We start from the raw sequence: 26941 nt of genomic DNA, 5'->3' as shown, positions 1-26941 counted from the left end.
CCACGCTGCCGTCACTAATGCATTTCGGGATGGGATTTTGTGGGGACTTGGGCGGGGGGAGAGGGATGAGCACGAGTAAGACCTCTGGGAGTGACAATTTCAGGAGCGATTAGCCGTCACGCTCTGAGTTATGCGCTTACTAAACGGCGCGCCGCGCCCCATTGAGCCGCACGGCGCGTTTTTCGTAAAAATAGAATCACGAGCTTGGCGCAGTCTCGTGGCCGCTTTCGTCGCCCTTACCTAACAGTGGGAGTGCGAGATGGATAGGAGTGACCGTGGCTAAGACGCAGGGTCAGGGCGAAGAAAAAAGTGGACCGGTGATTATCCGCATTAAAAACCAAATTGCGATCTCTTTCCGTCTATTCTCGACAATATGTATGAGGAATTTAATTTAGGAATTTAACTTATTACCCATTCCGACTTCCTCGTCTTTTTTTTTTGTCTAGGACATCAAGCGATGATTTAGGTCATATTTAATTAATAAATGTTTAAAACTTAAAATTCAAGTTTATTTTCTAAATTCTTTGGAGTGGAATTTCACTTTAAAGAGTAAACATTGAGCCAGTCTTCAAAAAGAGTGACTTAATTTTCCAATTTATTCTTAAATATTTTTGGTTTTAAAAGAAATAAATTTGTATTATTTCAGGCCGCACGTACAATGACTTGAACCAATATCCTGTATTTCCTTGGGTGTTAACGAACTACGAAACGAAGGAACTCGATCTCAGTTTGCCCAGCAATTACAGAGATTTGTCGAAGGTATAGATTTAACGAATTTTGTAAATAACGAGAGTATATAATATTCGATTAATCTCGTTCTTTTAATTCAAGTCACATTGATTGTGAGAGAAAAGTGCTTAGTATATATTTATGATATACTGTAAATACATTGTAAAGTAACTATAGTTAAAAGCTCCATGTTTATGATTATTATACTGCTATAATAATAATATAATAACAATCGTGTATATATACATATACAGTTCTCTTTAACATGAAGAAATTATACTTTAAAGTATAAATTAGAATAATATTTCAAATATTAATACAGTAAAATATAAAGATATAAATAGTAAATAAAATAAACATTTTTATTCAGTAAATGCAATCGCAATTATATAATGAACGTAAATATTTTCTTATATTCACTTATTATTTATGTGACAATAATAACTAAAATATATGTTATAAAAAAAACCAAAGATTTTTAAGCAGTACGTGTGACTATAATAATAGCACACAATTGATTATATTTGCATGATTAAAACAACTATAAATAGTTGTTTAAAAAAATGATTATAAATTTTAGTTAAATTATAATAATTGCATTTTTTGTCTCTCCGTATACATTTGATATTTTATATATAAAATTCAGCAAAATTTTTAAAACAAACGACTAAAAAATATTCGTGTATTTCACAGCCAATTGGCGCACTGAATCCAAACAGAAGAGCTTACTTCGAGGAACGCTTCCAGAGCTGGGAACACGACACTATACCACCCTTCCATTATGGCACACATTATTCTACGGCGGCCTTTGTTTTAAATTGGATGATACGCGTGGTAAGTCACTTTCATTACTTTGTGAAAATAATACGCTTGATATTCGTTTTGTCAATTCATGGTTGTAAAAAGCACAGATATAGCATTACTTTGTTATACGATTACTATCTAAATACAATAAAAACAAAAAAAATTTGATTGATTTGCATTTATTTGCATTCATTAAATAAAAATATTCATTAGCTACGTCGTTTCCTTTATCAAGATTAAATTGAAGTTTAACGCAGGATACGGGACCGGATCTTTATCCATATAATAGGCGTATAATTAGCTTCCAATCGCTGATTTTTTTGTCTTTCCATTTATGGAACGTGTCCAGTCTACACCATAAATTTAAGCGACACTTTTAGTACTGCGTGCACGCTAATTTGAGGGCGTCGGAACGCCCTCATGCCAACGACGCTCGCCTTCTCGTTAAATTTACACATTTGTTTTCTGCTACATTTCCTCGTTCACTTGAATTTTAGAGCCTAACTAGAAAATATCTTCATCTCTTTTTTCTGCCTCTGTCCTTTTTAGACTGAATTAACATCTATGTACAGGAATTTAGATTTCGCTGTAAATTTCCAAGTGTTATTTTATCATTAATTGTATGTGTTGATCGAACTTTATCTATCGCCAGTTTATTAATTATCGCAGTAATTCTTATGATATCACCATTGAATTTATGTAATTGACCTTAATGAATTCTTAACAAATCTAAAACATGTTTAAAATACTATTATTGCGCATATTAAAATTCAAAACAACGACATGGCGCATTCAATAGTTTATTTGCTGTGTAACGTATTTGTACGATAAAATATTGCATCATGAACAATTTATTGATCTATAACCGCTGTGCTACTTCGACGCTTTGTTCGCCGAAGATACGTTAACGATCCGTTTATAGTATTATTCCGGGGAGTCCTGCCATAAAGGAATAGTTTTAAACCTGGTATATACATTGGAGGATCGCATTCCTAGTAACATGCAAAAATCGGGTTTATGTTCTCGCGTACGTTCGCGTTTGTGCCACAGCACGAAAGTGCATCGATTATGTGTGTGGGCTTTCGCTTTGCGTTCATTCGCCTGTCAACGAAACGGATGACTGACCGAGAAACGAGAAGGGCTTCGCAAGAAACCGCGCACACAAAGGACCGCCTATAAAGTGTCTCTAAGTGGCGGTTTAGAGTCGTGCCGCATTTTTTCCGCCCCAACTCACACATTCGTTTCTACGTCTCATCCTTATTGACATTCTACGGGATTTATGTGCTTCCGTTATAAAAGCGCTCGAGACTACACTATTAGATATCAAAGGAGTAATGGTAACCCAATCCCTTGAATTAAACAACATTTTGTTATTTTAATTTCCACTTAGGTCAAAATATAAATCAATCCATTTTTGTTAATTTCAAAGTAAACAACGCCCATGTTAATGTATGTACTTAATAAATAATAGACTAAATTTGAGTCATATTTACTTGAGTTGTTTTAATTAAATTAATGTTATATATAGTTATAACTAGGGCAATCAAAATTATGCTGTAAAAATCCCTTTTTAAGCGCCTAAAATATGCTCTGTGAAATTGAAAAAATGTTCTAAAGGAAGGAATATATCCCAAAATTATGCTGTAAAAATTTCTTTTTAAGCGCCTAAAATATACTCTGTAATATTGAAAAAATGCTCTAAAGAAAGGAATATATGCATTTAAAAATTACTTTTTATCGCACAAAAATTTTCAAATTATTAAGTTTTTTTACTTATAATAACAAAATAAAATGAATTTGATAAAATTTGTTTACATTTTTTAAAAATTTAATTAGTCTTACGGGGCATTAAAATTAAACAAATACATATTATTTGTTATAGTGACTCTAGAGAGAGAGAGAGAGTCATTGATGTTATGTATAATACAGAAATATAGAAAATTGAACGTAAAAGCGCAAAATCTTTTTCTCCTTGTGATTTCTCTGACATCACTGCGCACCAATGCATCACGGCGTGTGAGAATCATTTATCTAATCAATTCCTTTTTTAAAAACATAAAATATATAGTAGCATATTTCTGATTGAGAAAAACTTATCTTAAAAATCCTATTTATTATTATATCAGAAAAAAATTAATCATCAACTTAAATTAGAAATCGATGTGAAATATACAATAAAAATAGATAATAAAAAATAGAAATATACAATAAAAATAGATATGTAAATATTGTGCACGTGTGGGTAAAATATGCAAAAATATGCTGTAACATATAAGGCTCAAAATGCATAATTTCTTATGAAACAAATTTGCATTTAGTTTATTTCTTTAATAGTCAAATAAAAAAAACGCCCTATATATATTTTGGTTGCCCTAGTGATAACCTATGGAAATGATTAAAAATAATTCAAACTGAGTATAATTTATGTTATGGATTTAATAGTGTAGTCGCTATAAAATGATCCTACAAATATAATTGATTCTTACAGGAACCAATGACTACTATGTTCTTGGCTTTGCAAGGCGGCAAATTTGATCACCCTAATAGACTATTTTCATCTATCGCACTCTCGTGGAAGAATTGCCAACGCGATACATCCGACGTTAAGGTTCGTTGCATTTAATTAAGTACTCGTAAAATTTACATTTTTGCCACGCTTCGGTGAATATTCGTTGTTATCATCGCTGCATAAAATTTCAATTATGTTTCACTGAAGATCGGCAGAGCTATAAATTCGCCTTTTCATTAACAGGAGCTGATTCCAGAATTCTTTTTCCTACCGGAAATGTTAGTAAATAGCAATCGCTATCGTTTGGGCAGGCAAGAAGATGGTAGCTCGGTCGGCGATGTTGAATTACCACCCTGGGCTTCGTCTCCCGAAGAGTTTATACGTATAAATCGAATGGTACAGAATTAACTTTTTTTAAAATCAATATGGAAGGAAAAAATTTGCTATGAAATCCTATGCTATAACGGCAAATTCTATTTGTAAATAGGAGAATCGCAAATTATTTATAAATGTAATAAATATTTATTCTTTTTCGTATTTGCTACAAAAATTTGCAATAAATGCAAAATATTTTTCAAATATGCAAATTTATTTACTATAAACATCAAACAAATTTGACAATTAAGTTTTTCAATTCCTTTCGCGTTTATATAGCAAATCTTTTCTCTCCATGAACGTACGTAAAAAAAAATAACGTAATATAAATTTTAAATTTAAGAAACACTAACATGTCTTTAGAAAAAATATCATCGCAAGTAATATACATACATATCGCCTCGTTGATAAAAAAAAATGACAACTAAAAAAATTAGCATTTATGAGTTAATGAAAGGAAATCTATTCTAAAAACTAATATATTGTTGTGGAAAAACACATTTGTCAACACATTGCTTATATAGAAAAGTATTACAACTCCGATAAAGGATGAAACACAGTTCTATACAAGTTATTATAGTAGTCAAATTTTGAAAATTCATAACAGTTTTAAAGAATATATTATAATTGAAAGTAACATAGAAAACAGTGAAATTATGCATTTACTATTCCATAATTAAAACATTGCTCGAACATTCCATAATTAAAACGTTGCTCGAACATTCAGAAAGAATTTAAAAAATGCTCTACAGAAAAGTTGCTAACTTTAAGTTGTACCATTTTTCTATTAATGCAGCGATATATCTTACAATTGATACATTATTTATTAAATTGCAATTTTCTTCAGGCACTCGAGTCCGAATTTGTGTCATGTCAATTACATCAATGGATCGACCTAATATTCGGTTATAAACAGAAAGGTAAGGACAACTTTGAAACATACACGGAGAAGAAAATTTTGCTAAAGTATCTAAAAAATTTAGATACAGATTTAAAAATAATTTTGTTGGAGCATTAGAATAATTATATAAGGTATAACTCAAACTGATTGCTAGAATGTCAAAACTTTTTGCAGCATTGTTCATATGTCAAATTTTCTGCATAATTATTTTGATGATTTAACAAAATTATTTTCAGATCTGTATCTAATTAGATTTTTAGATTTCAAGAAAATTGTTTCTTCCGTGCATCTTTACGATAATTTATAGAAGTTTGTGAATTGCGGATATTAAAAAAATAATGGTTATATATTTAAATCTATTGCGTTCAGTGAAAAAATAAAATTTCTATGATTTTTAATCTGTGATTATCTAAAATGATAAAGTCTTATTAAGATATGTTTACCCTGATCACTTAATTGTCGATGACGTTAGGTTCGGACGATAACCCATGAATTGAATTAATAAATGTTCACACAATGGCAGGCGCCGCTCACGAGCGCCCAAGGTTGCGCCTTGGGTGTTGGGACAGAGGCGCAGTCGAGTCAAATTAGATTTCCACCGATGTTAATTACCGATGGCGCCTCTATATCCGGCGCTTCCCCGAAGATGCTGCCTCAGCATCGGACGCGGCAGCGAGGGAAGACTCATACGAGGACGCGCGTATGGAAAGAATTAGTTTTTAGTTAGTTTTCTTTCTCTCTCTCGGTCCCTGTCCCGACCAATTAGGCACGTGTGCCGAGCGTGACAATACGTCCCACCCGTAATATGCAACACGTTTACGGTAGCGCAGCAGCCGGTAGCACGAAAGTAGAGCCAGCCGGAAATACCGAGCACAAGCAATCGTCGAGAACGCTCTCAGAGTCATTCTCGAAGAATGTATTATGTCGCACAGCGTGGCGAAAACAGGATCATAAAATTGTAGCAAAGAATAACGCGTTAAAGATCTTCGTGTAACATACTACGGTTACTTTGTTTCTCGCAGGCCCGGAAGCCGTACGTGCAACCAACGTTTTCTACTATTTAACGTACGAGGGTACCGTAGAACTGGATACAATCACAGATCCTATGATAAGGGAAGCTATAGAAAACCAAATTAGGAATTTCGGACAGACGCCGTCGCAGCTCTTGATGGAACCGCATCCTCCGAGAAGCTCCGCGATGCATTTGGTGAGATTATTTCAATACATGGAAAAATAGTTTGCATGCAATTTAAAAAAAAATTGAGAACATTGTTCAATAATGTAAAAAAGGACTATAAGAGTCAACGTAGTTCTTGATGCAAAAAAATAATTATAACGTTGTCCATAATTTAAAATATGTAATTATCCGCAGAACACGAACATCACATCAATGTTATAATTTTCCACTCAACAATGTAACTCATGTCATGCACACCTATTATATTATATTTATACTGTTGAGTGGGAAATTATAATATGATGTAATTATTACTGTTAGCTTGTGTCCTGCGAGTACACTCTCAGAAGCGAAAATGTTTTAGCTTCACTTAATTTAAGCTATTTCTAGCATTTTATTGGCAATATTGATTAAACATTGGGTATATATATTGAACCAGTATTAAGATGATATTATCCTGGATAATACGTATTGTCTAAAGGATCTCTTTACGATGTCTTTTAAATATTTTTTAGACATATGTGTCTCAAAAGATGTCTTTATGATGACTTTATGACATCTTTTAAACATTATACGTATTGTATGAGATATTACTAGAGATAATTGTGCTATTAGAGATCCTCTGCGCAAAATAATATAAAATGACAGAAGTAGCAATATTTTTTTAGTCGCCAATGATGTTCTCGAGCATTCCGGACGACGTATGCATGACTATCAAGTTTCCGTCTAACTCGCCGATCTGTCACATCTCGGCTAACACTTACCCTCAACTACCACTGCCATCGGTTGTGACGGTAACCACCGGACAGCAATTTGCTGTTAATCGGTGGAATACCAATTATGCAGGTAAAGTAATTTTCTACACGCACTCCGGCGCTTGAATTTATCCTCATTGCCTCGTTGTTATCGTAATTTTAATCTTTTGTAGCCTCCGTGCAATCTCCGAGTTATGCAGATACACCTCAGGCGCAGGCTGCCAATCAGCCATTATCCATGGATCCTGTTCTCTGTAAGTATGCGTACATATACAGTACATGAAGTAACATTTTCAAGATGTCTTCGGGATGTGCGTACTAATTAACGATGCCGTGCTATATATTTTTAGCTCAAGCGGCAAACAGCTCAAATCCAACGTTACAACGTCGACATCTAGGCGACAATTTTAGCCAGAAGCTCAAGATTCGTAGCAATTGCTTTGTTACTACTGTGGACAGCCGATTTTTGGTGGCCTGCGGATTTTGGGACAATAGCTTCCGCGTTTTCTCCACCGAAACGGGTAAGTTTTAATATTTCATAATTAATCGCGCTATAATACGATAAATAGACACACATGGAAAATTTATGCTAAATTTAACACGTTTTGCATATTCTAAACAGTCTATTAAAATTTTTATATTAATTTAACACAAGATAAATATATTAAAAAGTAACGCAAACATTATGTAAAAAAATTAATTAAAAATATATAACATTAATAAAATTTGTAAACAAATTGTGGAAGCATATTTCTTCCATAAAATTAATATTTATACTATGTTAAATTAATACATTGTATTCATTTATCTTAAAATTTACGTTTTAAAATACATTATTTTTGTTAATTATTCACTTATTTATAAATTGTATTATTTTAACACTAAAAAATGTTGGGTATTAATTCAACATGAAATATATATTTATTCAAATATAATACACATCGTGTTAAATTAATATACACTTCGATATGTTAAAAATTCAACACAAATATTTTATTTTTAACACGATTTTTAACACAAATACAAAATGTATTTTACTGTAAATGTAGATAAGCAATCGTTATAATTTATATGCTTCTTCACGTGGTGAAACTTTATAAAAGGAGAAATTATCATTTGCAGCAAAAATCGTCCAGATAGTGTTCGGTCATTACGGAGTCGTTACTTGCTTGTCGCGCAGCGAGTGCAACATTACTTCCGATTGCTACATTGCATCTGGAAGTGCTGATTGCACTGTCCTCCTTTGGCATTGGAACGCAAGGACACAAACTATCGTCGGTGAGGGTGAAGCACCGGCGCCACGTGCCACCCTTACAGGCCACGAACAGCCTGTGACGGCCGTCGTCATATCCGCCGAATTGGGTTTGGTTGTCTCGGGATCGCATTGTACGTATTAAGTTGAAAAATAATGAATCCTAAGAGAAAGTATAAAAAAACACTTTGTTCTGTAACTATTCTATAATAATTAAATATATTATCTGAACGCATAATGTTTGATTTCGAAATATTTTGGTTTATTTTTAATGATTAATTGTAATTTGATGTTAAAGACGGCCCGGTACTCGTCCACACCACTTTTGGTGACCTTCTGAGGTCGCTCGAGGCGCCGAATGGATTTTCATCCCCTGAAAACATCGCAATGTCACGCGAGGGCGTCATTGTGGTAAACTATGAACGTGGGCACATAGCGGCTTTCACTATAAATGGAAAACGTCTTCGTCACGAGTCTCATAATGACAATTTACAGGTAAACTTCTGCGATTCAGTAATTAATTTTTTGATAATTTATATTTCCAGGTAGTATATTTATCTAAGGGTTTTTATAACTGGAACCCAAAGCACTAGGGCATTATAATTAAAAAAAAAAAAAAAAAAAAAAAAATTATGTAATTAATTTAAACATTTGCGTCTGTGCGAGTTTGTAAATCACTGAAACAATAGATAATTGTTGTTAACTGTATATGTTCTTAGCGCTGCCACTTTCTTAACAAGATATATGTGATCAATGATATGATAAATCTTGAAGTAGATTTAAAAATTTAAAGATACGTGAATTGATAAGTAGAATGCACAAAACACCTAAAAAATTTTTATTTTATATTTACATTTTTTATTAATATATTATAGTTACATTGGGAAAATGGTCTTACTGCATTAATTGAAATTTTAGTAGATTCTAAAACGTTCTAATCGAAATAGCTTCAATAATTCAATTTAAAAATTCAATTAGAATAACCAAAATTGATATGAGAATGCATTTTGTGTATACTTCTTCTTGGTATAACCAGAACATTTTTTTGTAAATTTACCATAATTATACCCTTATGAGATAGAGGAATAAAAATAATAAACTTTAAGATATTTATACATCTAAATATCAACACATTTTATTTTCCTTTTCTAACGCAAAATTTTTAAGAAAACAGAATGTTGTGACCACTTAAAAGTTAACATGATATTTGTCAGTGACAAGATACTAATAGTACTTAATAGTATTTTATTGATGCATTTATAAATATAGAGATATGTCAAAAGAGTTGTATTTGTTAGGGTGCAGAGGAAGAAGGGGATTAGACTAGAGCTTTCGAGGATCATAATTAGCCTTTAGGCGCAAATTTTATAAACGCAATAAATCCTGTATATATTGTATGTTAATACCGTTAATTTATTTCCAGTGCTTATTACTGAGCAGAGACGGCGAGTACTTGATGACTGGAGGAGACAAGGGTATCGTTGAAGTTTGGCGAACTTTCAACCTTGCCCTACTTTATGCATTTCCCGCATGCGAAAGCAGCGTGCGATCCCTTGCACTAGCTCATGATCAAAAGTAAGTAAAATCTACATAAATATCTTTTTCTTAGTCTTTAACGATGAAATAATGTTTGCACATAATTTCAGGAGTTCGCTTTAAAATTACATTCCTCTAACATGATGACCATAAATACGAATCATAAATATATTCTGTTTTTTACAGGTTTCTTCTAGCTGGTCTGGCAAACGGGTCCATTGTGATATTCCACATCGACTTTAACAGATGGCATCACGAGTTCCAGCAGCGTTACTGAAATTACGACTTCCTCTTCGCCTAAGAAGACATGGCGCACTCTATAAAACAAACTCTTGCGCTTAACTTTCCAAATAGTATGACAACTTCGAATTTACATGTATTTTCTCAGACAAACGACGCTTCGTTTGTTCAATTTTTCGTGAATCACTCACGAGTGTACCGAATGTACGGGGGGGGGGGGGACCATAGTATTTGCGCGACATTTGTACGGGTTTCTCGTCAGACTATCCTTAGATTCGCCGCAATTTATGGTATATAAAGTATATTCAATCAATCGTTTTCGAATTAGATGCAACGAGCGGCAATGAAATAAATGTGGTGCACTGCGAATTTTAACGTTCAGCAATAAACTCGCTTACATGACTGCGTGCAGTGCTTCCGTGAGAGAGAAGAGGTCGAGCGGAGCGTGATACAGAGGGCGAGATGCAATCAGAGTTCCGGCCGTTTATCCCGCGTAATTGCCAAGTTGACGTCAAATCATGTCGCATGCTTGTAAAAGCGCGAAAATTATACTACGTGCCGCTCGAAAACGCTAGTCAATTAAGGAAGACTCGGATCTATCTACATTCACGAGTGTTCGCGCGATTTCTTCTCACGCGGCGCGGAGAAAAAGGTATGCTATAACGAAGAAAGACGATGAGCGCCGAAGAAAGAAACCGCGTCGACGAGACGGCGGAGCTGAACATACGTTATTTTTATGCCTGGAACTGCACGTGGATTTGGCCCACGACACTCTAGCATTAAATGTCCAATTGTAAATACGGAATATGTAATTCTTCACATTATACATATATACATACACACGTGCATACACGCGCGCTTTATTCCCTATATTAGAGGGGCCAAGGAAGTGAAAGGCGTGCATTATCGCGAGAGGTTTGAATTCTATTCTTCTCAGACGTATTAATGTCGCTCACGTCGAACCTTTTGGCTAAGCACCTTGTACGTTCAGTTCGGACTACACGCACGCGAACGCACTGCGTAAATCACTGGTACCGCGGTAGCACCGGTAGATGCTGCGCGGTAGACACGTCGCTAATCATTCTCCCGGCCGCGGTATCAATTTCCTACCCCTCATCCCCCGCCGCCGCCGCCGCCGCCGCAACACTTTCTACACCCTGATGTTCGCGTCCTTCGAAAGAGATCCTAATTTTTATCAAAGCCGTCCAGCTTAACTTTTTGCGAGGATATTTCTTAGTATTTTCGCACGCGACGTATATTAATCAGCAAAGCAAGTTATTTAGGCTAAAGTAACATCCCGAATTCATCCTTAACATTCCGCGAGTTGTCAAGGATCGCGTTTATGTGTGAATGCGTCGTCGGTGATCCTTAGGATGATTCGAGTGAGTAGGATATATGAGAGATGAAAGAAAGAGAAAGAGAGAGAAAGTGTGAAATGTGAGAGTGAGAGAATGAAGAAAAAAAGCAGACGTACATCTTAACAGCCAACAACGATGGGGAAGAAGATGCTTGATCACGCATAGGCAGTAGAATTACTAGCTTGATTTCCGTTCGTACGCCATCGTAGAACATGTGATCGATAGTCTTGTAGAATTACTACAGAGTACTATTATCATTTTGAGTCTTGTGTATTTCACGAGCTAGTCGTAGACAGGACGCTGCATAAGTATAGCCTTCAATTGTTTGTACGTATTCCGGATGTAGCATATTGTCGTCAACTTGATTTTAATCATGTGTAACGAGTAATTACTTAATGTATCTAAGAAGACAGAGAGATGGGGAAACCGTTTTGTTGTCGTTGCTTCGTAACCGTATGACAATGATAGATGTATTTTCGTGATCGCTAGTTGTTGCCAGGATAGTTGTCGCAAAATCTTCATATACGAAAGAATGAAGATGTAAGGACGCAGAGATGAGAGAATACGGAAAGAAAGCAGGAGAACATAAATATAAGTCATTCGAGGTGAATCACGAATTATAGTTGACCGTCGCGATGATTTAAGAGGACGCTGTAATTTTATAATGCATTATATGTAATTACAATTCGCTTTTGCATTTATCATTTGCTTTGCTTAAAACAAAATACACGATGTCTTCAAATGACATCAAATGTCATCAATTAACTAAAAAGTGATCTGGAAGTAACTTCGGAATATTAACGCGAGAGTAGTTATCAAAGTCTTTTTAAAACGCACATTTTTAATAATTTAAATTTCGACATTTTAAACAATTTTACTAATTAACATTATTTGATTCTTGATACGATGGCAAGGATAGATTTCTCCGTACCTCGATATGTGTTCTAGTCAAGAATTACCGTCGAATCGCTGTCGTGAATCACCTGCGATCCTCAGCAATTAGGTATCGATACATTTAAAAAGATATGCCGTACCGTTTACGTGTAGTTGTATAAAGTAAATGCATAAAACGCCGTCGTCCTAGCAATCAATCACTTTGAGCTTGCGAGATCACGGTAGCGTTACGGTCGTAATATCGATTCTTGCTGTGTACCGAACGATCATCAGGCGGGCGACCCTCGCAAATTGATCATCGGTAATCGTACAATTTTTAAATGCATAGGAGAATGTTACGTGTACAACGTGTTAATAATGGTGTATTGCCACTCGTTATGGGCGTGCTTCTGCATGATCGTTCGTGTCGTTTTCGTTCGCGCGGAAGAATGAAGGCATGAATGGCAGAGAAAGGATGAAGAAGAGTGGAATGATACGGGTGAAACGCCGAAGGATTGAGGGTTGTGTCTGAGTGCTTTCAACAATATCGCTAATTTTCTTACATATGGAAACGAATTTTTGTGTCACGCGTGTAAATGTTTACGTGTATACTCGATGTATAGGCGCACTATCGACACATTATTTTCGCTACGGTGAGAGAGAAATATGGGAAAGAGAAAACGAAAAAAAGAAACGCACGACATTCCATCTGCATTTCCTGCTTTTAGCCGATTTATACATATATATATATAAAACTGCATTCGTTCACCTAGCTGTCTAGATTAATTGGACTGAAGAAGAAAGATAATTGGCAAATTGCTCCTTGTTCATAAAATCATCAAGTTAAAAAGGGATGTAGTTGAATTGCGAAATAATGGGGATGATTTTGACGACGCGTGGTAGCACGTGTATTCAACACGCATTTTCGCAATTATTCAGTAGGCGCGAAGGCAGCGTAATGGATGAGAATGCATCGGGATGACAAGAGGTCACATAAGAGAGAAGAGTTTTTATATTTGTTTATAGATGTGTGAGAATGTGCTGCACTCTTTAAGCAAGTTGTTAGTGAATTCCCTCCATATTGCTAATATACATAAAGGAAGTTAACTCAGATCGATTTCTGTCCGTACTTGAACATTCAGTACATAAAAAAAAATATTGCTACTATTTTAAATAACGCTAAGTACAACGCTACAAGAGTTTGCCTATATTATTATTACGATTACGATTTATTGTCGTCATTATTATTAATATTATTATTATTATACGATTGTGGCTACATTAACATACTTAATATTGACGGCTACCTATATAGGAGCATAGATTTGTATATTCGTCGGATAAGGCCCTTAATGTTTGCGTGTTAAGTGATAATTTTAATTATCGACATTACGATTATATGAGGAGAAGAACATAATAAGAACTGTGTAAAGTTTTATCCGGTTCATTCACGCCGCGAGCTGCCCGTAGAGAAGTACTTACATCTATAGATTAATTGACGCGTCTGTTTATAAGAGTAATCACGGGCGGGAACAGAAAATGAACAACAACGCTGCAAAACACGCGGCTATAACACTCAAGCGCTTACTTATTAGGCTCACGTTTATCTACTTAAAGACCTGGTTTAAGTCTCTCAAAGTTATACTTAAGAGCGACGCGGGAAAGAAAGTCGTAAAACTTGTAGCGGGAAAGCTCAACGGAATGTGAATCGACGTCTCGAGTCTAACGAGAGAGCTTCGTAGCTAATCGAAAGCTTTCGTCGACGTGTATGATCGGTTTTTTTTTTACATCTACATACGAAAGTCAATATACACGTAGCCGTAAAATTGGAGCAGTCTCGATCGCGCAGATTCAAGGGAGCTCGTCGAGCAACGTTTGCACCAATGTTTTATAAGCACTGACTCGTTTTCTTTTTCTACCTCGATTTGACGCGACCCGATCTTCGTGCGCGGATCATAGTCGAGCTCTTCCAATTTACGGATCATTGTTAAACCGCGCGATTACATCTCGTCAGGATCGAGCCTCCCACCGACTGCGGGTGTCTTCGGTGAACATCTCCGTCACTTCATGAATTGAAGCAATTGAAGACATGCGCGCGCGCAAACACATGAGAGAAAGAGAGAGAGAGTACGACCAAACGATTGTGTTTCGAGAACAAAATGTAGTTAGTGGCCTAATTGTTTTGCCAGCGGTGTTAATAAAGCGCGTCTGTGAGCGGTTCGACGCTCGATCGGTGGATGTAGGATGGCCGGGCTCATCATCGAAAGAGTCTCTTGACACTTGTCTCGTATTGATTTCCGGCGAAGCCAAACCGTAATCACGGGCATCTCGTCGTTGACAGGAGATAAGCGGAACAGATTAATTCCCGCCACTTTTAAGGAGTACTACTAAGTAGAAAGGTACTTAAGTCGTTGCTACATACCAGTATATATAAGCTCTATCGCTTATTTTATACTTAGAAGTATTGTAATGTTCGATTAGAAGGTAACATAATGGGAAAGTTGTATCTTAGTATAAGGTAGAATAATCTGTAAAGATAAGTAGTCAAATAAATGAAAAGTACATTTGATGTTGCAGACGATCTTTTTTCTTTATAGCTTGGACTAACAATAAGACTTGACATATTTTAAGCGGTATACTATAAAAAAATATAGAAGCGGATTTAAAATTATAATCCTCTACCGGTAACATGGAGCCTTTGACAAGACACTGTTTTAATTGTGAATTCTAATAGTTAAATTTAAATCTGTAAAAAATAAGTAAAACACGATCCGACTTCTACGATGGTAAAAACTCGTTGTTAAAGCTTTGATAAGTATATCAGAATTTTTCCACATTTTTATATAATCGGAGAGAAACCTGAGAGAAGCCATGCCGGCCTTTTTCCTATTACCGAATTTCGAAATCGCCTGTACACTTATTTTCACCGCCAGTACATTCATTTTCAATTTGGGAACTACGTGCAGATATATTGTCAATTTAAGATATAATCTAGCAAAAACGAGCTTAGAGGCCCTCCACCATCCCCGCCAATTTTATCAACGGTCCTCTTTTCTTTGTAAATATACTCATCCATTTAAAAAACGAACTACAAATAAATTTAGTAGCCCGTTTTTGCAGATAAGTATATTTTTAATTTATTTTTTCTTTTTATGTCTAATTATTTTATTGTATTTCGCTAATGAAATTGCAATAATTTTTTAATATTATTCTTTATTGTAATTCTTTATTACAAATTCGATATTACAATTATAATAATTATTTACAATACAACATACAATTATAAATGCTGTTCAAAATATAATAAAACAGATAATGTAGGAGCATAATTAATAAATTTTAGTAATGCGAGATTATACGAAAACGTCGAAAATACATACGATAACACAAATTTTGCTAAACCAATGTTTAACGAAATATTGATAAACGCAGAAGAAATACTAACAACAATTAGATCGTATTTACTATTAATTATTAATTTGCGAATATAAAATAACTTAATAATATCGCGATAAAAATCATTAATATATGTGATTGAAGTTTGAAGCGTTCGTGGAGCGAAAATTAAATGTAAGCTCACACTGAAATAACAGATCACACATATATACATGTGACCGAAAATTTCCAACGTATGTTTCCAATAGGCGTTTCAAATGAAGATCGCAGTCCCACAAGGGCATCGATTACTAAGAAATTCCGCGCGCGCTCCCATACGTGCGGAATTTCTTAGTAATTCGGTGCCCTTCCGGGATTTCAATGATAACAGGGAAAAGGCCGGCATTTTGGCCGGTATGGTCTCTCTCAGATTTCTCTCTGATATAATCCGGAACAATAAAAAATATCTGCTTTTTCTCGAAGACTGCTGGCTGACGGAAGAGATAAAATTCCATATTGCCAGCAGAGGGCTAAATATAATTCTTGACGTGTTGATAATATTGGTATAAACATCAACACGGTGAGAATTATATAAACACCGCAATGTTAAATCCATATATATATTTTTCGGAGTGTATTGCAATTGCGCAGGTGAAATTAAAACGTAACAGTTTTTCTTGTTACTGATTTATTTATGTTATTCACAATCACAACAGGGAGCACTGGATGTACTCAAATATACAATATATAGATATGTATGTACTCGTTAGAAAAGTATACACATCGTCCATATCGATATTATTGTTATTTGTCTATAAATTAATTATGTGCGATCGCTTTCATAATTAGAGTAGATATTAAACAAAGTATTCATCCTTTTCGACAGTTATAATACGTACTACAATTTTTAATGTACACTCATTTGCATAATATAATTTATCTTGTTTATATATTCATAAATATACACACACAAGATTTATATATTCATATTTTATAATTCAGTACGCAGTCCATTTACATCTCAAAAAGCCAATGTTTTATCGTTCATGAATTAATGACCCAGTATTCGAGGTAGAAAAAAGAAACGTTTAAATTTTTTACTGATACACAGGTAATAAAAAACTGAAAGCTTATTTTAGCATTTTCGAGCGCATTCTGATTTAAATAATTTTGTAAAAACACTAATGGAGAGATCACATTTTGCGTCGCGCTTTGGTGTAAGTACAGTTCTTCGAATTCGTTTAAATACTACTCTCAATATGGAGCGACAGTTCCACTTATTACATGAAGTTATTTGAGAAAGCTCAGTCCTGTGGTAAAGAATGTCCCACTTGTACGAAGAATTAATAGTTTTTTTTCTATGGGCATCGCTGGAACAATGAAATAGATGGAAAACTCGAGAATTTAGAAAGATATATGTTTCTTACAGACGAAAAGAAGGCATACAGTCGAAATATATTGACTTGAAATAGAGGGATACTCTAAGATTATTACAGCATGCTGACTGAAATTTCTGTATATATCAAGTATGTGATTAGAACATACTATTATTAATCACACTACTTTTGTTACATAATTATTTTGTTGGCACATTTTCCGCTAGTTAATTTCATTCGCATTATATCACCACAGTTTTGATATTATATTTGATTATCTACGATTTGCGTAATATAACTCTATATATGTGTAGCTTACGTATATTTTTGTGGCGCAATTACCATTTCTTCACGCGACTGACAAGGGCTTAAGAAATTTAAAATCACAGGAAAATTTTAATAAAAATAAGAAGATGCAAATGCAATTAAAAACACATTTTATCACTGCATTTTCATTTTACTTCTTATAAAATATTTAAGAATACCCAATTTATCATCTATTTTCCAGAAACGCTCATATTTCTTTGGTACTCAAGTTCTTTTCATGCATTCTGTGTAAACGTTATCGGATATATGTTCTTAGAAACATGTCAATAAAGCAGAATTCACACAGACTTGTTAAAGACATTCGCAAGTTTGGCCAGACGCAACTCATCAAAAAATCAGACAGTTTTCTCGTTGAGAATTTACACTAAATCTCATATTTTCGCAATATATATATAATCATATTCTTCAACGCATGATATGCATATAAATAATACATCCGTAATTTAAATAATATAAGAGGACTGTTTGCTCTTCTTTTCTATTATTATATAATTAACTTACACGATGTATATCATTATTTATTATCAAGTTCACAATTGAGTAGACGCGTTAGTTGCAAACGTACATACGTGTACGAAACAACTACTGATATACGCGGTCACTGGACCACGTGTGTTACTTGTACGTATATGTGTGTCAGTATGTGTATATGTTTTCAGATACATTATCACAAACAATGCCCGTTTTGTATCGAGCCTTTATGTTTAAACACGTTAATAGAACATTTGCGCAGAAGTGGTAGCGACAGCGTGAAATAATAAATGACGTATAGATTCAACTCTATTTGTACTACCTTAAACATCTATCGTATTCAATGATATATACTCTGCCATTAATATAATCCGTCTCTAAAGCTATCTGCATTCGTCCATTTCACTTTTATCGAGGATAAGGCCTTAAATTCCTCACAATCCTCACGCTTATTTTCATCTTCTATAAAAACTTACTTTAGCTGATCTCACGCGTTAATCTAGAATATCTAGAACATTTAAGCTACCGTCATGCTCAACATCACGTGTGATAAGAGAGGATACTACGGGGATATTGTAAACACAACAATAACCTGTGTTTGAAACGATGCGGGACCAGCCCGCACAATCGCGAGCAGCAGCTCGAAAGATAAAGCAACGTAAATTTATCTCGTTTCCGTCACGATCGCCATCGAATCGCTGGAATTGAGCAACATATGTTTCGCGAGTGATCGATTTTTTTTCGTTACGGCGGATCGTTTATTATTTCATGCCTGCTGCACGAGGTAAGATTGCAAAGCACAGAGTTCGGCTTCCGGCCTTTCTTTGAGACAGAGGTTGTACTTAAGTCAGTCAAGCGATGTGCATTAAATGACGACAGAAGGAGACGATGTCCAAGCCGACGTCCGATAATATTTGCGAGCTCTTGCAGTGTTTACTTTCTGCCTTTTGTCTTCATCTGCAATACAAGTTTTGTCAGAAGCATCAACGAAGCTATTAAAATTTTTATCTTACAAGAATTTAGATTTCCAATGAACTAGGTACTATTGGATATTATTCTCTAATTAACCTTTAGAGGGTGAGAGTATATTAAAAATTTTAGTTTTGTTTTTTAGTATAAATTTGTTATAATTCATTATTCGATTGTGCTCTTTGTTGCCTCAAAATATAACACTGTTCCAACGCCACCAGTTTTTCCATCCTGTAAAGGTCAATCAAAATCCGTGAAGGAATTAAACCCACCTGCTGTTTAAGCAGCTCAGGCTTACTGGAAGTGGTTCCGAATCCACGGCTGGAATATGGCCAGCTACAGTTTCCATTAACGGATACCATTGTGCTACCGGTTTTCTTGGATTATCTAGCATTTCTAACCAGTGATCACGGCCTATTCCAATAAAGCTCGATCCAATCGCGGTGCAACCCATCAACTCATTCGATCCGATTCTAGTGTGTATAAAATATTTAATTTTCCATTCTTAAACTTTAATAAAAACAATTTTTTTAATTTTTTTAAATTTTGTTCTTACCTATCGTAATCAATTACTTTCACTATTAGACTGACATCCTCGATGTTGTCTGAGGGAACATCAAAAACGAGTGCCTCATTGTAGATGGGATAAAGAGTATTCTTCTTTACCGTTGTCTTTTTCTTCTTTATTCTTTTGCCTTGGCATAGCAGATAGACTTTCACATAAGGATCTAATGAGGAAATGAAACATACTCAGTCAATTATAACTAATAATACAATAATATAATAAAGATAATAATAATACGTATAATTATGATAATACAATAATAATAATTCATATTATATTCTTAGAAGATATTTCAATTAACTCTCTCTCTTTCGGTTTGCAATCAGTTTTTTTTTGCGAACAAGCGAAATTTCGCTTTTAATTTTTTCCAAAATAAAGGAGAACAGAATCCGATTCACACTCTAAAAATATTTTGTTAAAAAATATGTTATAATGTAATAGAGATATTAACTCTAAATTTTTTCATATGTTTTTAAAAGCCTAAAAAAAAACTTGTCTCGATGGAGAGAGTAAAAATATAATTGCAGACGGAGAGTTAATAATATACAATAACATTCTATACAGACCTGATTTACCCGTTATATCCATTCCCTTCAGGTTTCTGGCTTTAACGACAGTTAATGTCAAACGACCGGCGGTTGGTAGGTAGCACAACGACAACATCAATTCTCCCAGATCGACTTTCTCCTACGTACAATATTGAAAAGTTAAAATTACACTCGAAGTAACTGTCTAAAATAATTAACCGTCTATCTCATGCAAATTAAATTACCTGCAAAGCGCAGAGAATGTCCATCGTATATTCGATTTCTTGCTCGAGGTCAGTACAATCTAAGAGCCCTTTAAGAACTACTTGTCCAATAAGATCGTGACGTGAAAATCGATCAAAGTCGTATACTGAGAATTGTAAGTAACGTTCCCTCAATTCTTCATAGGATACACTGATAAAATATATTAAATATCAAACGTTACATTTTAATTCAGATAGTATAAGCAGTTTTTATAATATTACTATTTGCAATTTTGCAATAATTAAATTTTTCGTAAGTTATGCAAAAATGAGCGTCTGACAAAATGGGCTCCAAAACTGATATAGAAGGCAATAATGCCAACACATTCCTATTCTATAAATAAAGATATATCTTATTCTGTAAAGAAAACTAATTTATGAAACTATAAACATTTAAAATGACATACTATTATCAATAATACAGTCACTATTATTTTAATTACGCAATTTGCAAAAGAACACCGTAAGAATTTCCTTCTCGGATTCATAGAATTTTTAGCTGATTTGGTATAGAAATAAGGCACAAATATATGAATTATGAATTTGTACTTCTTTAATTAGCTAAACAGATTACGTTTATATTAGTATTAATAAGGTGCAAAGATTAGTTTCTAAGAAATAATGGGATGTCGCTTTAGGAGACCTATGTCAATATCGGTGATCTTCCTCTATATATGTAGAAAGAGAGAGAGAGAGAGAGAGAGAGAGAGATACACATAACTGAATGCTAAGAAAGTCTTTCAAGATAGATTACAGTAAGTACACACACTGCATCACAAATTTCTTTACCTAAAAATAAACGTTTCATTGAATATTGGGTTCAAATTCTTTCGATGTACTTTTGTCTGAAACTTCTTCTTCCTATCCGGCAACAGATACACCTTCACATACGGATCACTGCTACCCGTTACATCTTTTATTGGCAATTCACGAGCTTCTAGAACCTAATGTCAAAGAACCAGATGTCATTGAACTTAAGATAAGATTTCACGACATGAAACAACAATAAAAATAATATTGTTTTTTTTTTTAAAGACAGAGATTGAATAATATTAGTAATGTTATTTTTTATATATTAAACATTACTTTGTACGTATTTATATTAACAAACAATAGTAAAGAAAGAATAGTTATAGTTGAACTATTGTATAATCGTATTAAATGTGAAACCTTTCTCTTTTACGAAAACCTTCCTCTCTCACAAATAACAGTTTTGAAATATTAATACATTTTTATAACAATTTACGTATAGTGCATGCAGTAATAGTTACGTATAGCAATGCGGTAAAGGTTGATAATGGCATCATATTTTAATTTAATTACATATGAAAGGTTGCTATGGTTGAAATAGTTTACTGAGTATAATTGATCTTGATGCACTTGTGTGTGTGAGACTTCACCACATACAGTAATAGCTTAATGTAGCTAGCATTATCTAATCTACACGTTACCACGACTAATTTTAGCACAGTAGTGAATATATATCCATCATAAATGTAATTGTGATACTACATTATCGCTATTCAATATCTCACGTGCTGAATATAATCCAGGTAGATACATATTCAGCTTATACAAACGAAGTTTACATATGTCAGTCTGGAAAAATTTTTGATTTCATTTATACAATTATGAATTTATTTAATATAATATTTTATTCAAATATATTTCTCTATCATGAATTTTTCTACCTGCCGTTCTATACATTTTAAAAAAATTCGTATTATCGTATAATTTACGATATGTATTTTATCTGTTTTAATGTAATTAAAATTTGTGACAGATCATAGAAAATATTACGTGTTACTTACTTTGACAACGAGACCTTCGATTTCTTTGTCATAGCGTAGAGCAAAATGTAATTTTCCGGCGTATTCCATTTCAGTTGTACTGGAGCTTTCCGCGCTTTCTTGTCTCACAAGTTCTTTTTTATACAACTCCGGCTACACAGGGTTAACAATTCACATCAATATTATATCTCGTAAATAAAATAAAAATTCATAATTTCAATTATTTATGCATAGTATCGATTAATTAACATGAAGTAGGGTGCTGGAAGTAAATCGGAAAACCGGAATGTACAGAACTCTATTCGTTACATGATAAGCTTGTGATGTTTCAAAGGGAATCGAATAACATTGCGTTGATGTTTGCATTCCAATAGCCATCATAATAAAGATGGGTATTGAAATATAACACCTAAATACCTTGATAAGGCCAAGGCTGGAGTCGCTGCGATTTTCGAAACTGCAAATACTAAATTTAATGTTAGGCAGATCAAGCCGGTGGGATAATTGACGTTGGAAGCTTTGATGTCTCATTGGCACGATGGGTAAAGTGGTTTGACGCAATACCTGGTAAAATGTCAACATTGAAACAGCTGCAGAATTTTATGGAACGTTTTACTAATTTGAATTTACCAACGGTACCTTCTTATTATCTTTCTGCTCTTGAACGTATTCATGAGTAATTGGTTCCGATTGAAGATCCGGAAGAGAATGGCTGATACGAATTGCATTTTGCTGAATCTGGTCGGTTTCCGTGTCCTCAACATTCTCATGTCGAGTCATGCTCACTAACCATCGCCAAGTGGAAGAGCATTGGAAGCTCACCGCTGCCAGGAGAACAAGACCAACCAGGGCTACTCCTGCCGCTATTAGAAGCTGATAGGGAAAGTTCTCGCTCCATTCTTCTGGAAAAAGTGTTCATTATTGAAATCATAAGATAAGGTAGATAAGGCAGATATAAATATACACATATATAGGTACACTGAAGAAGTTTCTAGTGGAAAATGTGAACGAATCAGAAGATTTTGATCATATCAATCAAAATTCAGGTTTTTTTCTCACTTAGAATTATAATAGATTCAACTAGAATTATTATAACAGATTCTGATTTGATCATTTTCAATCAGAATTTCAATTCATGTAACCTGATTTTTTTTCCTGCAGTATACACTATTAAATCTGTAGTGTCAAATTTAACTGCAGTGTACACTGTTAAATCTGTAGTGTCAAATTTAACTTAACGTGAGTCGCCACTCCTCCTACTCAATCATATCGTTATTTTATATTAAAACAATAGCTATATTTGACACTATATAGTGTCAAATTGACACAATACAGTATCAAATTTAACTATCGTTTTGGTAAAAAATAACGATATATTTAGTAAGAGCAATGGCGATTCACGTTAGGTTAAATTTGACACCATAGATTTAACAGTGTATAGAAGACATGTGATATAGTGATATAAAGCGACTGTTTGGTGTAATTTTATCCTGCTTCGCGGAATTTGAGAAATTTCTATTAAAAAAGATAAAAGATATAAAAGATCTAAAAGATATTTTGCACAATACTAGACTGCATAGGCGAATCGTAACATGAAAGAATTAAGTAAATGAATAAGTAAATGAATAGAATAAGTAAAATGTTTGTATGAATTTATATCGTTATGCCACGTTACGTTGAACGATCGATGCATAATTTAAGTAATGTATCATGAAATTAATGTTATATAAGTTACTAATTGGATTGGATATCATATACATTTAAATCGCTGTTCGTAAAATAGATGGAACATTCGAAGAGAAAGCATGATTTCCATTAGGTTTATGCAATAGAAAGATGAAGATGCAAATGAGAAAGGCTCTTTAAATAAATTGCGTGCGCGCGTGTGTACATACATGTGTTTGTAGGGAATATATATCATCGTGCGCATCCCACAAAGGGAATGCTATCCTTGGCTGGAGACAAATGAAGAGAGTACGCCAAGCTTTCCGTTCTCGTTTATCGAGAACAATGCGTGTCTTGCCAATGACAGAAATATCTGTGTTTTTGCTTCAACGTGGTACAAGTTATCAGCTGCATATATGTATATTTAATATATATGATGCGTTTTCTTCCGGCATTTCATACCCAATTCTGATTGTGAGATCAAGAGAATTTCGAAAATTAACAAGAGCGAGTTTACTATAAAAATATTTCTTATACGTAACCGATATACTTTATTTATTCTGTCACTTTCAATTTAAACGATAAATTTTTGTATATAAATTTTATTTTTGATTTCTTAAGTAAGGAGTGATATAAAACACACTTTTTTTAGCAAGAAAGAAAAATATCTCAAATATTGTGATCTAAAAATATTTTTTGTTACGTGCATTATTATATCATACTTGTTCTTATCAGTAAAAAGCGTTAGCAGAAAAGATTATTCTGTAGAAATGGTTTACTGATGAGAACTGTTTGAAATGTTACACATGCTATGTGGAAAGTAATTGGAAATCGATGCGCGATTGGTCACACAGAGCTTTTGATCGACTAAATTGCGCATGTACGAGATAGAGCACATATTAGCTTTTTTTTCTTTCTTTTTTTGCCCTTTTTCGCGTATACGTATCATGGCTGTTTAAAAAAGGGAATGGTGTGCAGTATGTCTTTTATCTCTGAAAACAATGAAACGAAACTAGCAAACAAAACCATATGCGGGTTTTTTGCTTGCTACCTCGCAAATGAAATAGAACTACGCGACGAGCAAGCGTTGTGCGTTGGTAGTTTATTGTTATGTTGTAAAGTTTTCACTTGTTATTACGATAACAGATGTCTCCCGTCGAGTTAACTTTTGCCCGCGTCGCTCTATTCAATCATACGCGTATAAAATCGTACCAGGTCTCAGCGTAGCAATTTTTTTAAATAACGAAGTTCATCAGGAAAGTCATTTTTCTATATTTTATCATCATAAAATGCGCCCTCAAAATTTCAATGACAACGCGAATTTACAATTGGTTGCACAAAGAGGTCTTTTTGCAATCTTTAATTTGATTTGAATTTCATCATTCCCCTAATTCGTTCTTCGGTTTCGTAGATTTCATATTTTACCGTTCTAACAAATTGTGAAAGATATTTTTTCATTATATATTTGGAGTAATCAAAGTTAAAATGTTCTTTTTATTTAAACTGCGATAATTCAGTAATAAAAAGCATTAGGAACATTTTTGAAAAATAATTTTGTAGGAAAAATTTAAGTTTTCACGTTAGAAAGGTGAAACTTTTTTTTGCGCATGCCATAGGTCCACGAAATAAAAAGAAAATTTTCCATGTTATCCAACTAATTTTCTATACGTAAACCAAACTCACGGAAACTCAAAGAAATATAGTAATCTTTTGAAAGATTTTAAGCTTTAAAATTTTTTTTAAAGTAGGAAAAATTTTAAATTTTATGTGCCAAAAAAAAATGTGCTACTAGAGTTTTAATAATAAATCGTTTATATATTTTTGCACTCATCCAATATATCTCACACAAAAAGTTGAAACGATTATGGCGAAGCTAAAATGGCGATTTTAGTATTAATGGTGCTTGTTAGTCAAATCGAAAGTCATTACAAGTTAATACATATCCGGTGCATTTCTCATGCTACATGTACGTATTTACATTGCAAGTAAAAGTTTATACTCGCATGATGAATTCGTAAAGTTTTTAACATAGAGTACGATTTACGAGATACTTTTTCGTTGGCGTCACATCGAGTCGCGACAATGTATGCGGCAGAGTGATTGATGAACTTTAGTGAATTACGGGTCTTTGCAATCACAAACTTCTAACGTTTGTCGCCGATAATAACTAAGTTTCCTTTTCTCGCCATTTCTTCGGAAATTTTTCTTGTTAATAACTTTCCCCCAATAACACGTACATGATAAATTATTAGTAGTACATTTTCGATTCATATCGATTGTTAAATAAAAGGATGTAATTAGATTGAAACTTATACGCATGAATATTAATGTTTTAAGCATTTATTTAAAATAAATTGCATAATACGTGAATTTGATGAATAAATGAAAATTACAATACACTTTACTATCATCAAAATATAATTAACAATAAATGTGCCGTGTGAGCTATTATTTAATGAAGAATTATTGAAATATTACTAGCCTTTAATATCAAATTGTCAATCAATCTTATGATCATAAACTTGATTTTTAAGGTGTATAGTACATACTTGAATAAACAATAACTGAAAACAACCTATCCTATTTCTTTAATCTATTGTCCATTAATCGTGTTTCTATCTATATATAGCCGATACGAGCATTTGTCATTTCCTCAAAACATATCAATATCTTTTTATGTTTATTGTGCTTTTTCATTTTCCGATTATGATGTTCGCTATCCTTGACCCTTTTTCTTGCTCGAGCAGTCCTTCGTGTGCTATATCAGGATACACCTACAAGGCCTAGAGAATTTACATCCTTTGTTCATGTGCTTTCTCCATTAACCTTTGGTACACACAATTTCGGTCCTTTATTACAGCCTTTAGTACGCACGATGAGTCGTTTATGTCTGGGTTATTTTTCAACACTTGTACAAAAATTATTAAGTGATTCTTGCATTACTTTAATATCTTTATGAAGTATTTGTAGGATTGTGTTGCGTATTAAAAGAAAAGAAAAGGATAGAAGTTATTATTTAGCCAGGTGCTTCTAGTATTTTAAAGAAAATAAACGCAGAAAACATCTGAATGATGTGTACTAAGAGTTAGAGTTAATCCTGTTAT

The 26941-nt window shown here is 33.8% G+C and overlaps 2 protein-coding genes across 12 annotated transcripts in view; one reads left to right on the top strand and one right to left on the bottom strand.

The window, feature by feature from the left end:
- The window catches only part of rg (A kinase anchor protein rugose), a 365249-nt gene extending 350164 nt beyond the window's left edge, over positions 1 to 15085 (top strand). For all 10 annotated transcript variants that reach the window (XM_018452260.1, XM_018452252.1, XM_018452282.1 and 7 more), the window contains 13 exons: positions 647 to 759; positions 1423 to 1563; positions 4022 to 4141; positions 4286 to 4438; positions 5265 to 5337; positions 6341 to 6525; positions 7164 to 7341; positions 7424 to 7504; positions 7601 to 7771; positions 8373 to 8636; positions 8801 to 8997; positions 9926 to 10077; positions 10225 to 15085. In XM_018452260.1, the coding sequence (XP_018307762.1) occupies positions 647 to 759; positions 1423 to 1563; positions 4022 to 4141; positions 4286 to 4438; positions 5265 to 5337; positions 6341 to 6525; positions 7164 to 7341; positions 7424 to 7504; positions 7601 to 7771; positions 8373 to 8636; positions 8801 to 8997; positions 9926 to 10077; positions 10225 to 10315 (1919 nt within the window). In that variant the 3' untranslated portion in view covers positions 10316 to 15085. The remainder of the gene's footprint in view (positions 1 to 646; positions 760 to 1422; positions 1564 to 4021; positions 4142 to 4285; positions 4439 to 5264; positions 5338 to 6340; positions 6526 to 7163; positions 7342 to 7423; positions 7505 to 7600; positions 7772 to 8372; positions 8637 to 8800; positions 8998 to 9925; positions 10078 to 10224) is intronic.
- Positions 15086 to 18084: 2999 nt separating this feature from the next.
- The window catches only part of LOC108725437 (synaptotagmin-10), a 30778-nt gene continuing 21921 nt past the window's right edge, over positions 18085 to 26941 (bottom strand). The window contains exons 2-10 of one of the 2 annotated variants that reach the window (XM_018452459.1): positions 22812 to 23074; positions 22590 to 22736; positions 22194 to 22325; positions 21172 to 21326; positions 20365 to 20533; positions 20159 to 20279; positions 19584 to 19755; positions 19300 to 19500; positions 18085 to 19015 (exon numbers count right to left, since the gene is read on the bottom strand). In XM_018452459.1, the coding sequence (XP_018307961.1) occupies positions 19012 to 19015; positions 19300 to 19500; positions 19584 to 19755; positions 20159 to 20279; positions 20365 to 20533; positions 21172 to 21326; positions 22194 to 22325; positions 22590 to 22736; positions 22812 to 23074 (1364 nt within the window). In that variant the 3' untranslated portion in view covers positions 18085 to 19011. The remainder of the gene's footprint in view (positions 19016 to 19299; positions 19501 to 19583; positions 19756 to 20158; positions 20280 to 20364; positions 20534 to 21171; positions 21327 to 22193; positions 22326 to 22589; positions 22737 to 22811; positions 23075 to 26941) is intronic. The other variant, XM_018452465.1, reaches the window with a different exon arrangement.

This window comes from Mycetomoellerius zeteki, unplaced genomic scaffold (genome assembly GCF_001594055.1).
Source record: "Mycetomoellerius zeteki isolate Tzet28-1 unplaced genomic scaffold, Tzet1.0 scaffold108, whole genome shotgun sequence".
Taxonomy (NCBI): domain Eukaryota; kingdom Metazoa; phylum Arthropoda; class Insecta; order Hymenoptera; family Formicidae; genus Mycetomoellerius; species Mycetomoellerius zeteki.
The sequence above is the reverse complement of the archived record's forward strand: the minus strand, read 5'-3'. Positions and strand labels throughout refer to the sequence as shown.